This window comes from Scheffersomyces coipomensis (assembly GCF_036884675.1).
Source record: "Scheffersomyces coipomensis strain NRRL Y-17651 chromosome Unknown DFJ63scaffold_1, whole genome shotgun sequence".
Classification (NCBI taxonomy): Eukaryota; Fungi; Ascomycota; class Pichiomycetes; order Serinales; family Debaryomycetaceae; genus Scheffersomyces; species Scheffersomyces coipomensis.
Genome location: NW_027042892.1, coordinates 2,345,945 through 2,361,896, shown reverse-complemented (window position 1 = coordinate 2,361,896; position 15,952 = coordinate 2,345,945). Strand labels below are relative to the sequence as shown.

Genomic DNA, 15,952 nt, shown 5'->3' with positions numbered 1-15,952 from the left:
CACTCTAGATGGGTATAACTTTACTGAGTCTATTTATTAAATTATGGGGGACAGAATATTATTATATTTCACTATTATTGTCAATAATTTGAATGGATACTATATACAAGTGGCAATCATTATTTTTGTGGATGTCATATCTCTTTAGAGTTTGGTTGACCTAAGGTAATGAAGAACTTCAGGCTGGTGTTGTTTATTTATACAGGTCAATCACTTTTTATTATTGAATTCTTTAAACTTTTCATATTGATCATCACCTTCCTTTTGTTGTTGTTCAATCTTCTTTCTATTTCTTTCATCTTTCTCTTGTCTAGCCTTTTCAACCATTTGGAATGATCTTCTTCTAAGTGAACGACATTGTTCCCATCCTACCAAGTTACCTAAGAAGAAACCACACATTGACCAATGTAATGATCTTGTAGGATTCTTATGTATTAAAAATGTAACGGTACCTAACACACCCATAGCTTGGAATCCAGTTATCATCGCTTCTCGAAAACATGGCATCCCTATAAATCTCTCTACTGTGAAATCGGATAACATAACTTGACCAGCAGCATCCATCAATGATGCTTGTTGTTCTGAATGTGATTGTTGTCTTGGACTACCTGATGTATTTGGTGCAACATCTTCAAACTTTGGTGGTAAATCCTCTAGAAATTGAGGGGTCGCTCTAGGATTCTCTTTTAACTCGGACACTGTAGATACTTTGGCTGGCACTCCGCCTCCAAACCAACCCATTGTATAGATATTCCTTCTTCTTGTCTTGAAAGATCGTTGATATAATAGAATTAACTATTAGCTGTGGTGGTACGTTTAAAAAAATTTGTGTGAGATTGCACAAAAAAAATGAAAGTCGTTGAAATATCAAGCAAAGGACCCACACTAAGTTGTTTAAAGGTTTCTTTCATCAATTGATATTCCACCAGACTTAATCATACGATATGTCGACTCCAGACTTGCTATTAGATCCACAATTGAAGTATTGGGTATTGTTACCCATCTCATTTGTGATGGTGTTGGTTGGTTTACTTAGATCAAACGCAACATACCTTCTTCAACCTGGTCCAAAGTTGGAAGAGTTTAAAGCTTTAAGAGAAAAGTAAGTTACTAAAAATGCAAATCAATCAATATCCCTAACTTAAATACTAACTAACTTTAATTCTAGACAATTCTTAAAAAGAGCAGCTTGCTTTAGACAGAATAATGGTGTATTGACTAAAGAAGAATTTGAAAATAGAAAGCAATACTTCACCGCCACCTTAGAATCAAATGAATTCTACGCCATAGTTGAGGATCCAAATGCAGACCCAGCCAACCCTTTGACTGATCCAGGTATGAATGATGCATTGATGAATATGGCCAAGGGTAACGTCATGAATTATATCCCTCAAACTATTATCATGGCATGGGTCAATTATTTCTTTGCTGGATTTGTGATCATGAAACTACCATTCCCATTAACTGATGGATTCAAACAAATGTTACAAACCGGTATAGAAACTCCTGATTTAAACGTTCGTTACGTTTCTTCGATCTCATGGTATTTTGTTAATTTATTCGGGTTAAGACCAGTGTACTCTTTATTAATGGGTGATCTCGCTGCTGCTGAATTAATGAATCAACAACAACAGCAACAAGCTCTTCCTAACATTGGGGGCCCAGGTGGTCCAAAGGCCGATAAACTTTTCAAAGCTGAAGCTGAAAATATTCAAATCTTAACTCATAAATCAATCTTTGATGGTATAACAGAAAGAGTTTTAGAAAAGTATGCCGATGAATTAAAAGCTTTATAGACACATATGTGGACCACTACTACTACTCCACTAACCTTACATAGTTAAAATATCAATAATACATCAATAGTAAAAGGATAAACTATGAATTGTAGACAAATTTGAAAATTCCTGTATACAATGTTTTTTAGTGCCTCTCTGATTATAAAAATATTTATAATCCCCCATCGCTATTGAATTTTAGATTGATTTCACTTCTTTAACCATATACAACTTTAAATACAGATAAAATGGCTCCTTCAACTGTGATCTGTATCGGTATGGCCGGGTCAGGTAAGACTACCTTCATGCAAAGATTAAACTCACATTTACATTCTAAAAAGACTCCTCCTTATGTTATAAATTTGGATCCAGCAGTGTTGAAAGTTCCATTCGGAGCCAATATTGATATCAGAGATTCTGTCAAATATAAAAAGGTGATGGAAGAATATAACTTAGGTCCTAATGGTGCCATTGTGACGTCGTTGAATTTATTCGCTACTAAAATAGATCAAGTTATAAAATTAGTAGAAAAGAGATCAGATAAAGTTCAAAATGTCATCATTGATACTCCAGGTCAAATCGAATGTTTTATTTGGTCCGCCAGTGGATCCATCATAACTGAAGCTTTTGCTTCTACTTTCCCAACTGTTATTGCTTATATCGTTGATACCCCAAGAAATTCATCACCAACTACTTTTATTTCAAATATGTTATATGCTTGTTCCATCTTATATAAAACTAAATTACCTATGATTGTAGTGTTTAATAAGACTGATGTTAAAAAAGCTGACTTTGCTAAAGAATGGATGCAAGATTTTGAAGCATTTCAAGCTGCTTTAAAAGCTGATCAAGAATTAAATGGTGAAGATGGTACTTCATCGGGTTATATGAGTTCATTAGTCAATTCAATGTCTTTAATGTTAGAAGAATTCTATTCTCAATTAGATGTTGTTGGTGTGAGTGCTTATACTGGTGAAGGTTTTGATGAATTCCTTGACGCCGTTGATAATAAGGTTGACGAATTTAATGAATACTATAAAGCAGAAAGAGAAAGAATCTTAAAGAAAAAGGAAGATGATGAAAAGAGACGTCAAGCTAAATCATTAAACCATTTAATGAAAGATTTAGATATAGATGGAAAGAAACCAAGTAAGGATAGTGATGTGTTATCCGATTATGAAGATGAACCAGAAGATGAAGATAATGGTGAAGTGTTAAGAGATGAAGATGAACCAGAAAGAGAATACACATTCCCAGAAGATCGAAATTCAGAAGTAAATAGTAAAAATGATGCCGATTTACAGGCTAGATATCAAGCAGCTTTCGAAGCAACTTCAAAAGTGGCTTCAAACAAAACTATGGAACAAATGGTTGATTATATAAAGCGTTGAATAATCTTGTATTATAGTATAATATATATATGTATAAATTCTATTAATTTTCAACTAGTGAAGCTAGTACCGATTCAATATTGTAGGGAGTTTGAGCAAACTCCTCTTTAAAAACAAGATGTGGTTTATGTTTTGCCAAATGAATTATGGTCTTTCCGAATTCAGAATTACTCCAAGCAAACCATGGTCTGGTGTAATCCCTACCTCCCCTTGAATTAACATTAACACTTTCATGGATTAAACCTAATCCAGCAGTAGTTTCCATTACTAATTTCAAGTTCTTCTTTATTTCCTCATCATCATCAGTGGTTCTGATCATAACTAAAAGTGACATTGGCCAAGCATTATTGATTCCAATATGAGGACCTCCAATACCTTGGAAACTATTTCCTTGTAAATAATATGGATTACCTGATTTCTGAAGAAGCATTTTTCTAGTGTTTTGATAGATTGGATCATCCACACTGGTGAACCCCATATCAGGAATAGATAATAATGAAGGAATATTAGCATCATCCATAAATATAGCACTACCGTAACCATCGACTTCATATGCATAAACTTTACCATGGATTGGATGGTTTACGATACCGTACTTTTCAATACCATTGGTTAAACCACTGATAAATTCATCAGTAACTGTAGTTAATAACGAAATATCAATATCGGTAATAATATCATCCCTCAAGAAATTCTTACGAGTTCTCTTTAATTCAGTTAAGGCGTGAATATTACCAGGAACGAAAAATTGAAGAATAGTAGCATCATCACTAGGTCTGAATGCACTTCTAATAAGTCCAGTTCCAAAATTGACAGGGTTTCCCACACCACCTAATGGTAAAGTCTCCGAACCTATATCAGTTTGTCTTTTGAAAGAATAATGGAAGTTCATAGCTTGACCTGTTTCTTCATTGAACGATGCTTTTGATTCTCTTCTCAAGACAATTAATAACTTCTCATATGCGTTCAACCAATCTCCATTGATGAATGATATATCACCATCAGAGTTTTCAAAATAATCATTACTTAATGTCAAAAACGATGCTAGGGAGTCGATTTCATACTTACATTCAAAAACTTGTCTCCAATCTGGTCTTGGAAAGACTTGATCCACGGCTGTACTACCTCTCTTTACACCTGAACCTGGTGGAGGGTGGAATGCATTACAATATGGAGAAGTGACCACGTAATATGCTTGAGTGCTGATAGCACCTTTAATTAATTCCTTCAAATCGGGATCATATTTGATTAAGGGTTGATATACTGATAATTGTCTTGCAGCATCTCTTAACCATTCAGCATGAATGTCTCCAGTGACCACGAACGTCTGGGGATGAGGAATTGACTTATCTTTTAAAGATGATTTGTGCCATAAGATTGTGGTATCTAATGTATTTGGCAATGTATTCTCAATCAAACGAGCAAGATCGTCATCAATGGCTTTGGATTTCAAATCATTAATCAATGCCTCAACAGCTTTGGAAGTGAATGTCCTACATTTAGGAGGAGGTCGCATGAATGGGTATTTATATGGACCTGATGAATATGGTGGATGTCTTTTTTGGGAGTAATCAACATAATCAGGACACTTACCCACTGCTTTATTCATAGCATGCATAAAATCTTGTTCAGATCCTGGACGAATCACTGCCTCATTCTTCTTGGTATCTTTTTTTGAAATCACTTGTAAGCTTCCATCCTGATTGAATTGAAGAAGATCAGTTACGTCATCCACAGGTCCAAGAGATGTATCGGATTTTAACGAAGAATTCCTTATGGCAGCATATAGAAGAGTTAGCACCACAATCCCAGCTATTAGTCTTGGTAGCCTTGATCTCCTAGAGGTTAGCAAATATGACATTGTCGTCTCTTGATCTATGATATCTTACTTACTTTCACACTAATTTCACTTGAATTAAGCTCTATTTTGAACACTGAAAAAGTTGATCTTCAATGCGCGGAGAAATCAAATTTGCATATATACACTTTTTTTTATTTCTATTAACCTTTTATATACAATTATTCTATGTACATTTCGTTCATTCATTACAGTGATGGGTTTTTGGGAGGGAGGAAGTATACTGATGATTCATTGTTGTTTAGCTCAACTGTAACAAGATTGGTTTGGCCAATGAATGAGAATAAGCTTTTTATACTTGGTTCTTTGGTTCTATCAGTTTTGGCCTTTTGTAATAATGTATCGTAGCCAGTAGTATTTTCAGCTGCTTCTATAGTTCTAGGTATATTTTCTAGTATGACACGGTTATCTAATGATAATCTAGCTCCAATGATTTCGAAATCAGAAGATTTGATGGTTTGAAGTATCCTGGAATAATCACCATCAATTACTGAATCTTCGATACATAACATGTAAGTTGTGGAATATATTAAATCATAAGGAAGAGCACTGATTGCTCTTTTGTTGATAAATGCTCTTTTTAACCTTTCAAATTTATTTTGATTAAGATAATAATCTAATGTTTCCTGTGACACTGGTTTGAATTTACTATCTATAATTTCGTATAATTTATGAGACATTAACAGTTCACACAATCCATCATCTTCACAATCCTGCCAATTTATAGTAGATAAAATTTCATCAAAATCATTTATGTTTTGTTTGTAGAATTTATCTTGATGTTTCACTGCTAAGTTAAAGATATCTATTAATCCCAACTTTGTAAAATGATAAGATCTATCAACATTCTTTCCTAAGTCATTCGCTATCTCAGTAATCTCATACTCCAAATCTAAATATGCTTTGTCTATCTTGGACAATGAAGTATTTGAAAATAATCTATGTTTCTGACTAAGGAAGAAAATTATTGGAGTATTATTTAAAAGCTTGGTATACCATTTAAATGAATTCTGTAACGATGTTATATTTGGAACTTCAGTTCGAGGCGATAATGTGGACGAAAATAATGAGATTAAACTGGCAAAGTAATCGGAAGATTGAGTTACGGTTCTTGAATACATGGTATGGATCGAATCATCTGAGTCAAGCATATCATTCTTGGGGATATTAAATAATTCCTTTGTCGGTATATCATCAATTGAATTGAATTTTAACTTATCATCAAAGTATGGCTTGATACTTTCAGCCATTATGGGAGGGAATGCACTATTATCAAATTCATTTGATCGTATCAACTTATATCTTTGGAAGAACTTATACTCTTGTGAGTTTCTTTGTAGGAATGTTCTCACATCTTGATTTGAATAGACTGATAGGGAGTTGGAAGCCGTTTCGTATAGCCTTAGCATATACTGCAACGTTCTTGGTATCCTCTTCCAGCTCTGACTTGACATAATGAGCTATCTTCCCCCTTACTTCTTCCTAAAAGTATTTACAAACTCATCTACCAAAGATGTTCCAAAAAAATTTATTTTGAATCGCAACCTTTTTTTTTTTCAAAAAAATTTATAATCAAATCTTATTGATATAGCCTTCTTATCGTCTAATTACGATATAGAATATTAAAGAAGAAGTTCATGATGTATAGATACATGTTAAGAACAGTGCCAGCAATGGTGAGGCGTGTTCCTGTTTACCAAAGATTCATAATGCCAAAATTAACCAATTTCCAAAGAGTTCAATTTAACTCCACCAAACTGACTGATGCTAGTTTCAAAGTAGATAATCCCCAATTAATGATAGCATTCACATGTAAGAAGTGTGATACTCGTTCATCGCATACATTCTCAAGACAAGCTTATTACAAAGGTTCGGTGTTGATTCAATGCCCTGGGTGTAAGGGTCGCCACTTGATAGCTGATAATTTAAAGATATTTAAAGATAACAAATTCAATATAGAAGATGTGTTAAAGGCAAAGGGTGAATCTGTTGCTACAGGTACAGAAGATTTAGCCTTTGAAGATATACCAGAAAGCTTGCAATCTACTTTAGGACATTATGCTAAAGATGCTCCAGAAGAATTTAAGAAAGAGGAAAGTACAGCTGAAGAAGATGTTCAAGGTTTACCTTCTGTGGATGGAAGTAAAGATCCAAAAGCTTAAATTGTTAATAACACATTGTATATAGATAAGTAATGTGCATTCTTGTATATAGATAATGATAATAGATATAGACCATACACTATAGTATCACTTTGCAATCAAAATTAATTTGTGTGTAATAACGGTTCAATGCGGCAATCAAAGTTGGGTGAAAAATTTAAAAATGAAAAGTTGAAAGTTCATGATTTAGAAGAACATCTACAAGGAATAACCATTAACCATGATTCGTTTGGGATTAACCAATAGATCTATTGCTGTGGCAGTTGCTTCTAGAAGATCACTTGTCAATGTCTTCAGAAGATGTTATTCATCTCCTACCGATTTAGCTGAGAAATATAAAGCAAAATTAGAACAAAGAGCTAAAGAATTAGGTTTAAATGATGTTGATGAACTTAAAACCAAATTAAAAGACGATATAGCAAAGGCCAAGAAAGCTTTCAATGCAGTTGATCCTTTAACTGAATTAGAAGAATATGAAAAGAAATTGGCTGCTGAAAGGAAAGACTCCAAAGTCATCAAAGTCAGATCTCCAATTGATGCAAAGGCACCTCAAAGTCCTTATAAACGTTTGGAATCATATGTTGATGTGGACAAGATACGAGACCTTCCTGCTAAGGAAGTTGAATTGATCTGGAAAGCAAGATTCCAAAATATAGAAAGATCTCTTCATGCTGTATTGACTGATTTACAATTCAGTGAAATCTACGCTAATGCCTTTAAGCACCCAAGTTTCATTTTACCATTACCAAAAGAAGGAGAAGGTTATGAAATGCATTTTGTTCAATGGTCATTCATCGGTCCATCGACCACTCATTGCATGCTCACTACTGTTGCTGAATACAAGCTTCATAAAGAATATGCTAAACCTCATACTACTTTAATGTTCCATCAAGAACTCACTGATAAAGGTATTGTGTTGATGAATGGTCTGTGTGAAGTTGAAAGTTCTTTATCCATGGATGAAGCTCAATTGTTGGTGTTAAATGTTCAACGATTCTACGGTGCTCAAATGTTAAAGGGGTCTCCTGAGAAGAAATTGGCTCTTTTAAAGAGTTTTACAGTTGGTGATGAATCATTTAATATTGATGATCTTGTAAAAGAAGCTACTACTTTTGAATAAATAGACTATTTAAATACCACTCATTCCTTGTATATACAATATTAAATCCGCATAATACTATCTTTGAGATTTGATTTCCTTTTTGTAGACTTTGCTGCTTTTGCAGTAGTTTGTCTCCCTCTAGTTTTCTTTGGTATCACTTCCTCTTCACTATCAACAGATACGATTTCTTCATCATCGTCATCGTTGCCATCACTCATCAAAAAATTATCATCATCTTCACTATCATCATCAACAACAATTTCGGTACTCTTGGCTTTTGATGATCTTGCTGGAGTTTTCCTGGCCCTGGTTGTCTTCTTGGCTGGAACTTCTTCTTCTTCTTCCATTTCACTATCTGATTCAAGTTGTTTTCTTCTGTTATTCTTCTTAGCTTTTGTAGTATTTAAAGTGTCAGTGTTGTTCTTATCCTCTTCATCATCAACAGCTACAGGTTTGTCGGTTTTGATTTGAGCAAGTAATTGTTTGAAAACCTTGGCTGAATGTTTTTCATCCAGACCATGAAACTCTTGATCATCAATATCAATATTAAGCAACATTTTCGTCTCCTTCTTTAATTCACTCTTAATGTAATGATTTAAAGTATTCTTATCCTCGCTCTCGATGTACTTATTAACTGCATTATTTATTCCTGCTTCTGGGATTAACGATAAATCTGCTTGTCTTAAGAATTCATTAATAAGATCTTGCAATTTAAGCTCAGTAGCCTTCTTGGAGCTTAATCCAGATTCAAACAAATCTTTATCCACGAATTTGGTCTTCTTAGTGGGTTCGAATGTTCTTTTCTTGTAAAATTGTATAACATCAACATTAGCAACCTTGCCCACAAATCTATTGGAAAATCTTCTTGGGTTTTCAATTTCATATCCACCAGAATATTCAACCTTCAATCTTACTAATGGCAACGGTATCTTCTTTGCTTCACTTTCTGTATCATCATCTTCATCAAACAAATCAGGATTCTTTTCTTTAAACATTACCTTGGCTTGTTCGATTATTTTTTCAACTTCAGTGATCAAATAAGCTATCACGTCTGATTTTGAAGCTGTTCCAGTCATAAGATCCGTTTTCAGTAATGCAATATCTTTCATTATGAAGGGCCTTACAGTTTTTAACTTGATAGGTTCAATCGAATAGTTCTTTCCCTTTATGGTCATTATAAATGCAAACTTCTCTGCTTCTTCTCCTTCAGTTAAAGAAGTCGCCACTGATGATCCAGCTTGTAAAACATCAAATTTGGTATCTGGATTGAAAATTGGATGAGGTTTACATTCATGTTCATGACCCCATAATATGAAATCTAGGAAACTAGGAAGAAACCTCTCTGGAATACTGGACGTTATAGAATGTTGTGCGTGATTCTGATGGATGCAGAATAAATTAAACCACAGATCAGTTTGAATATTTGGTCTTTGAAACTTAACTATCCCATTTCTAAATGCTCTATGTAGTCTTTCATCTCTCACATTCGCCATACCGTATAATGCTAACTTTGTATTACCCTTTTGCAACAATAAAGGTGACACTGTGATGGATTCACTATCTGGTACTTTACCAAAATGATTTATTAAACCTGTGACTGAAAGAACATCCAATGGCAGTAAATTTCCATCTCCGGTTGCATCATCATGATTACCACTAATAGCAAACACTGGTATTGATATATTTAAATTTGGGTCTTCATAATTGACGGTATTGAAAGCGTTAGAAAGACCAACACTTGGATCACTTAACAATTCCAATTCACATGGTTTATCACCCATACAATTCAATCTCAACGATTTCATCACATGGAATAATGACTTCTTCGATGGCTTATTGATATGGAATAAGTCACCACCTTGAACAAGAAGGTCTACCTCATGTTCTTTCGCTAACTTGGTGATTTCATTGAATGTCTTCCACGCGTCATCTCCTCTTATTGGATCGTTTTCATTATAACCAACGTGATTATCGGTAGTCAATAGAATCTTGATTGTATCTTCATCCTCTTCAATGTCATCAATTAATGGCATGTTGGTGTGTTTGAACAACTTTGATAAACCAAAGTATGACTATTCAATTTGATGCAAAACTAAATTTCCAAAGTATCGATCGTATCTCAAAATCCAAAAAAAAAGATGATACTGTCACAATAAATGATGTCAACCCATTTCATTATAACATCTCTTAACAATATAGAACAATTGTTCCTTAATTACATATATCAATTGATGGTTATACTATGAGTAACGACGTGTCAGTATCTCTGGAATTAGAGATACGGCAACAGGAAGAAGTAGCCAGTGTTATTTCAATTTATGGAGACATCATCAAAGATATAACTCCTACTAAATTGATCTGGAATAAAAAGGCAAGTCCTCATTTCCAAGCATTCTTAGAATCATGTGAGAATGAAGATCGTCCAACGTTGTCCCTTATATTAGACATTGAGTTCACTCCTACATATCCCCTATCGCCTGCTAAAATCAAAATATTACTGCCAAAGGGATTACTTAAAGCAAGAGTGCTGCAAATAGAACAAAAAGTTAAAGATTTAATCAAACAATTCCCTGAAGAAGAGATCTCATTCACTGTCATATCTGAGGTTAAGATATTGTTAGATGAGTTCCAACTGACAACTGAGAAAGTATTGTCCTTAGAAGAAGAAAGAGAGTTACGTTTAAAGAATGAGCGACTAGCTATGGAGAAGGAGGAGGAGCGTAAGAGTCATCAAAGAGAACTTGCGAAAAAGAAACAAGATGAAGAATTGAACAAGCAAATCTTAAAGATAAGAGATGAATATGATGAAGATAGTGTTAATGAGGTTGATTTCACATTGAATGATGCTGAGTTGATACCAAAAGATCCAAGTCAGTACTTTATCTTTGAAAATCCTATTGTTGATGAATTACCTAAGTCAAGAATAAAAGTCAAATTCAGAGCAATCCTGGGTTTTATCAAATATTTCAAAAGAGATTTATTATCTGGATTAGGTCGTCAATACATTGTGAAACCTTACTTACCTCCTTTATTACAAGATACCCTTGATCAACGAGATATTGAATTATCATATTTATTGACAGAGATAGATTTTATCAATTCGCACTGGCATACAGAAGCAGGAAAGAGAGAGATCCAAGATCTTGAAAGAGAACTTCAAATGGTAATTGGTCTTAAGAATGATAACATTGTCAAATTACTTGGTTTCCAAGTTGATAAAGTCGAAGGAGTTAATGGTAGTTGGAAAGTAAGATTATTAAATGAATTCTCATCAACTTCTGAATCAATTGATGAAGTATTACGTACGGCAGAGTTCATAAGTTGGCCATTATCTCGGGCTTGGTTGATTCAATTACTTCCAACACTTGAGTATTTACATAACTCAGGTTTTATTCATAAATTGATATGTCCATCAACAGTTTTCATTTATCAGTCAAATAATTTTTACATTGGAGATTCTGCAAACAGTGATTCTGAAAGTGCAAATTCTAGTTCAAGTAAGATTTTAAAATTAGGACATCCTTCTTATGGTTACAAATTATTGAAAATGTTAGAAAAGCATAAGAATATAAACGCGTCTTCAAAGGCTTCATTCTACTCCAATTACATACCCGATAACTGGATGGCTCCTGAGTTAAAAGCAAATCATGCACACACCCAGAAGACTGATGTTTGGGATTTAGGTGTTTTGTTCATCCGTATTATGATTAATTATAATGCTGTGAGATCTATATTCACATCTCCTGAAGAATTCACTAACAAATTCCGCCTGCTGGAGTATGCAGGTGAAGAGCCATATTCGAGTCTTGTGTACGATTTACTTTCAAAGATGTTACAATCTAAGATTTCTAGACGCTCCACTCCATTGGAATTAAATGCAGTTAAGTTTTTGAGAGATGGTCCAATGTTAGTGAACCAACATATAGGTATGAGACATCAGCTTGCTGTTGGTGATAATTCTGTACATAAACCAAGCAATGTTCATAGTCTTCGTGTCCCTGATACTGCAAGACAAGATAAATTAGGATTAAGCAGACATGCAAAGGATTTGACTTCTCAAATGTCCGTTCGTAAGACAAGTTTGGCCCCAAATTATGTTGGTGAAAGTGATAACTTGATGGCAGGAAACCAAAGAAACTTGGGAAGATATGAAAGGGATTTTGAAGAAATAGGAAGATTAGGAAAAGGAGGTTTCGGTGAAGTGGTAAAAGCTAGAAGTCGTATGGAAGGTACGTTCTATGCAATTAAAAAAATCAAACATCGGTCTGATAAGTTAGACTCATTATTAAGTGAAGTTCTTTCCTTGGCTAGGCTCAACCATCAGTATATTGTCCGTTATTATGGTACTTGGGTGGAAGAAGTTCCTGAACAAATTCAACAACAAGTAGAATCTGAAGAGGAGACTGAGACAGAAACTGGTACCGAAAATGATGATGCATTTGGAAGCCCAATACAAGCTAGGTCTTCTTCATTTTTGGTTAGTCATGATAACTCTTTCCAAGTAGACTTCATGTCTAACTCATTTGATCCACGTATTGAATTCGATGATAGTAGTGAAGAAGAGGATGATTTGGATGATATTTTAGAATTTGCTAACTCGACTAGTGATCAGGATGGATTAACTGAAAAGGCTGAATCAATAGCTGAGACCAAATCTGAAGATGAATCTGATAATCATTATGAAAAGGCAGTTTCTCCAAAGCCATTACCAGTACAGAAATCCATTTTATATATTCAGATGGAGTTCTGTGAAAATAATACATTGCTGAACTTGATTGAACAAGGCTTACCAGGTAATTCCAGCGAGTATTGGAGGTTATTCAGGCAATTGTTAGAAGCAGTTCTGTATATTCATGGAGAAGGATTTATTCATAGAGATTTAAAACCTATAAATATTTTCATAGATAAAGCCAACAATGTTAAAGTTGGTGACTTTGGTCTTGCAAAGAATTCACAATTCACTTCAGTTATTCTGCAAAATAATCAAGTTTCATCTAGTGCTAATAAGGAATTATCTACAATTGTTGGTACTTTGTTCTATACTGCTAATGAAGTATCCACAGGTTCATATGATGAGAAGGTTGATATGTATTCATTGGGTATTATATTTTTCGAGATGTGTTACTCCTTGGCAACAGGGATGGAACGTGCAAGAACCTTGAATGATTTAAGATTGAAATCAATGGAATTCCCTTCTAATTTCACGGAATCAAAGTATAAAACAGAGAAAAAGATTATTACATCGTTATTGGATCATGATCCAAAGAAACGTCCTGGGGCATTGGAGTTATTGCAAAGTGGTTGGTTACCTGTAGAACATCAAGATCAAGTGATTAAAGAAGCTTTGAAATCGTTGGCTGATCCAGCGTCTCCTTGGCAACAACAAGTCAGAGAAGCTCTTTTCACTCAACCGTATCTGTTGGCTAAGGATCTAATGTTTGATATCAATCAAAATAAAAATTCAAACTTAAATCATCTTGATCCATCTAGTAAGGATTATTTATTATTCAGTCGGATTCTTCTGGAAGTTTTCCGAATTTTTAACAATCACGGTGCTATTGAAGATTTTAATTCCAATATTTTACTTCCAAAAGCACCAGCCCAATACCGAGAATCAGTGTATGAAGTATTAGATAGGAGTGGTTCAGTGTTGACTTTACCTTATGATTTAACATTACCAACTGCTAGATTTCTAAGTAGATCCAATGTGACATTGTCGAAGTTATATAGACATGAGTTTGTGTACAGACCTAATTTAAGAGGATCAGGTATTCCTAATAAGTACAGTTCCATTACCTTTGATATTGTGGGGCATGATGTATCTCATAAGCCATTAAGTGATGCCGAGTGTCTTAAGGCAGTTGATGAGATCATTCAAGCATTACCTTGCTTCAAGATCAAGAATTCATCTGCTGTAATCATTATCAATCATTTTGCTATTTTAGATGCTGTATTATCATTTTCCTTTGAAAATTATGGCGTTGATGAAAATAAACGACATGAGATATTTGGGGTGTTATCGCAATTGAATATTGATAAGAGTCCTGAAGAAGTTAAACGATACCTTCGAGAAGAATTCAAGGTTCCTCATACAGTTACAAAGGATTTAATTGATCAATTTGATTTCACAGTTGATGTTGAAAAGGCCACTCATAAATTTCAAAAATTGATGGTTGATTCAACTTATTTACTTCGAATTGAACGTGCTTTGGCATATATTTATCGAGTTAAGGACATATTAAAGACATTAGGAATTCATACTCCGATTTATTTGAGTCCTTTAAGTAATTATAATAGTAAATATTATAGTCATGGAATTATGTTTCAAGCATTGTTTAGGGTTGATAAAAATCGTCGACTTACTAGAATTGCTACAGGAGGAAGATATGATGCATTAATCAGTTCATTTTCAAATAAAGATGTAACTAAATCGATCACACCTTATGGTGTTGGATTTTCGTTGAATTCAACATTCATTTTCTTATTGATGAAGAATATGTTGAATCGAAAGATGAAAGTAGTAGATGTTGATTTGGATCGTTGGAAAGGTAGGAGGTGTGATGTATTAGTCACATGTTTAGACGATGCTCAATTGATACAATCAACTTATCTAATTGCTCAAGACTTATGGGCCCATAACATTAGTTGTGATATCGTATTATCAGATCCTCAAGAAGATACAGTATCGCAGGCTCGAGCTGATGGTGCTGATTGGTTAGTTATAATTAGACAAGCTAAAACACATAGTAAGAAGAAAGTGAAGAATAATACTTTCAAACCATTAAGAGTTAGAACTACTACTTCAACTAAGGAAGTTGATTTAGAATATGAAGATTTACAAGAATATTTAGAAGCAGAGATTGAAGAACGAAAGGTATTGTTTGAATCAAACCAATCTGAATCAAATGAACAAAGACTCAATGCCAGTACCAGTAATAATAATAATGGAGAATTAAATGATATGCATAAAGCAGAAGATCTCGGACCATCATATTCAATGGAAATAGATCAACGAGCCATTGTTGTCCCTAATGATGCTCCTAGGGGACGTAAGAATAATAAACGTGAGAAATGGGAATTAGAGAATGATTCTAAAATTGCCTCTGCTGGGTTCTTAAAGGATATCTCAGCATCGCCAGTTATAACAGTTGATGTTCGAGATGAAGTCTTGGATATGATCGCCATTACATCGATTCAACAACAAGAAGAATGGGTTAGGAAAGTTGTCTATTCGACTAATAATTTACCGAAGAGTTTTGCTATGAATATTTATAATACCTTAATGAAAGAGAGTGCCAAAGGACAAAAATTTGCTGTATTATATTCACCAAAGAGTGAAAAAACGGCCTTAATAGATTTACAAAGATGACGAACCGACATATGTATATATAAATAGAAACATAGTACGGAAAATAATAATAATAATAATATAATAGTACGATAAATAATTTAATTACTCTATTAAAAAACCAAATGTAAACGAGAAAGGGGAGGAAAGGATTATTAAAAGCAAAAGAAATGAAAAACAAAAACTATATGCATATATAAAAATATATAATAAAATGTCAAAGTATGGGAAAAGACAAACTAACGAGCAATTAAAAAGATGTAAAATTTTATAAAATCTGGTATTAATAAAAGTATAGTATAGTTATGAGGGA

The 15,952-nt window shown here is 33.9% G+C and overlaps 9 protein-coding genes across 9 annotated transcripts; 5 read left to right on the top strand and 4 right to left on the bottom strand. All coding sequences in view use genetic code 12, as the record gives it.

Moving 5' to 3' along the window:
• Nucleotides 1-210: 210 nt before the first annotated feature.
• On the bottom strand, nucleotides 211-741 carry DFJ63DRAFT_333336 (uncharacterized protein; the record flags this gene model as incomplete). The annotated part of the gene is made up of 1 exon (XM_064907839.1): nucleotides 211-741. The coding sequence occupies one exon, from the start codon at nucleotides 739-741 to the stop codon at nucleotides 211-213; it is 531 nt and encodes a 176-aa protein (XP_064765213.1).
• A 102-nt stretch (nucleotides 742-843) lies between these two features.
• Nucleotides 844-1,911, top strand: DFJ63DRAFT_35637 (uncharacterized protein). Its single transcript, XM_064908794.1, has 2 exons — nucleotides 844-1,102; nucleotides 1,169-1,911. The coding sequence occupies exons 1-2, from the start codon at nucleotides 945-947 to the stop codon at nucleotides 1,794-1,796; spliced, it is 786 nt and encodes a 261-aa protein (XP_064765212.1). The 5' UTR covers nucleotides 844-944; the 3' UTR covers nucleotides 1,797-1,911.
• Nucleotides 1,912-2,026: 115 nt separating this feature from the next.
• Nucleotides 2,027-3,169, top strand: DFJ63DRAFT_282619 (GTPase; the record flags this gene model as incomplete). The annotated part of the gene is made up of 1 exon (XM_064904662.1): nucleotides 2,027-3,169. The coding sequence occupies one exon, from the start codon at nucleotides 2,027-2,029 to the stop codon at nucleotides 3,167-3,169; it is 1,143 nt and encodes a 380-aa protein (XP_064765211.1).
• A 21-nt stretch (nucleotides 3,170-3,190) lies between these two features.
• DFJ63DRAFT_35895 (uncharacterized protein) lies at nucleotides 3,191-5,122 on the bottom strand. The gene has a single exon (XM_064908805.1). It carries the CDS (start codon nucleotides 5,028-5,030, stop codon nucleotides 3,213-3,215), a length of 1,818 nt encoding a protein of 605 aa, XP_064765210.1. The 5' UTR covers nucleotides 5,031-5,122; the 3' UTR covers nucleotides 3,191-3,212.
• DFJ63DRAFT_37234 (uncharacterized protein) lies at nucleotides 4,970-6,572 on the bottom strand. The gene is made up of 2 exons (XM_064908814.1): nucleotides 5,063-6,572; nucleotides 4,970-4,998 (listed from the first exon to the last, which is right to left on the bottom strand). Exon 1 carries the CDS (start codon nucleotides 6,479-6,481, stop codon nucleotides 5,216-5,218), a length of 1,266 nt encoding a protein of 421 aa, XP_064765209.1. The 5' UTR covers nucleotides 6,482-6,572; the 3' UTR covers nucleotides 4,970-4,998; nucleotides 5,063-5,215.
• Nucleotides 6,573-6,679: 107 nt separating this feature from the next.
• DFJ63DRAFT_311012 (uncharacterized protein) lies at nucleotides 6,680-7,189 on the top strand (the record flags this gene model as incomplete). The annotated part of the gene is made up of 1 exon (XM_064905681.1): nucleotides 6,680-7,189. One exon carries the CDS (start codon nucleotides 6,680-6,682, stop codon nucleotides 7,187-7,189), a length of 510 nt encoding a protein of 169 aa, XP_064765208.1.
• Nucleotides 7,190-7,299: 110 nt separating this feature from the next.
• Nucleotides 7,300-8,330, top strand: DFJ63DRAFT_35642 (uncharacterized protein). Its single transcript, XM_064908795.1, has one exon. It carries the CDS (start codon nucleotides 7,410-7,412, stop codon nucleotides 8,307-8,309), a length of 900 nt encoding a protein of 299 aa, XP_064765207.1. The 5' UTR covers nucleotides 7,300-7,409; the 3' UTR covers nucleotides 8,310-8,330.
• On the bottom strand, nucleotides 8,326-10,364 carry MRE11 (MRX complex nuclease subunit). The gene has a single exon (XM_064906775.1). The coding sequence runs from the start codon at nucleotides 10,322-10,324 to the stop codon at nucleotides 8,351-8,353; it is 1,974 nt and encodes a 657-aa protein (XP_064765206.1). The 5' UTR covers nucleotides 10,325-10,364; the 3' UTR covers nucleotides 8,326-8,350.
• Nucleotides 10,365-15,952, top strand: GCN2 (serine/threonine-protein kinase). The gene has a single exon (XM_064906774.1). It carries the CDS (start codon nucleotides 10,534-10,536, stop codon nucleotides 15,658-15,660), a length of 5,127 nt encoding a protein of 1,708 aa, XP_064765205.1. The 5' UTR covers nucleotides 10,365-10,533; the 3' UTR covers nucleotides 15,661-15,952.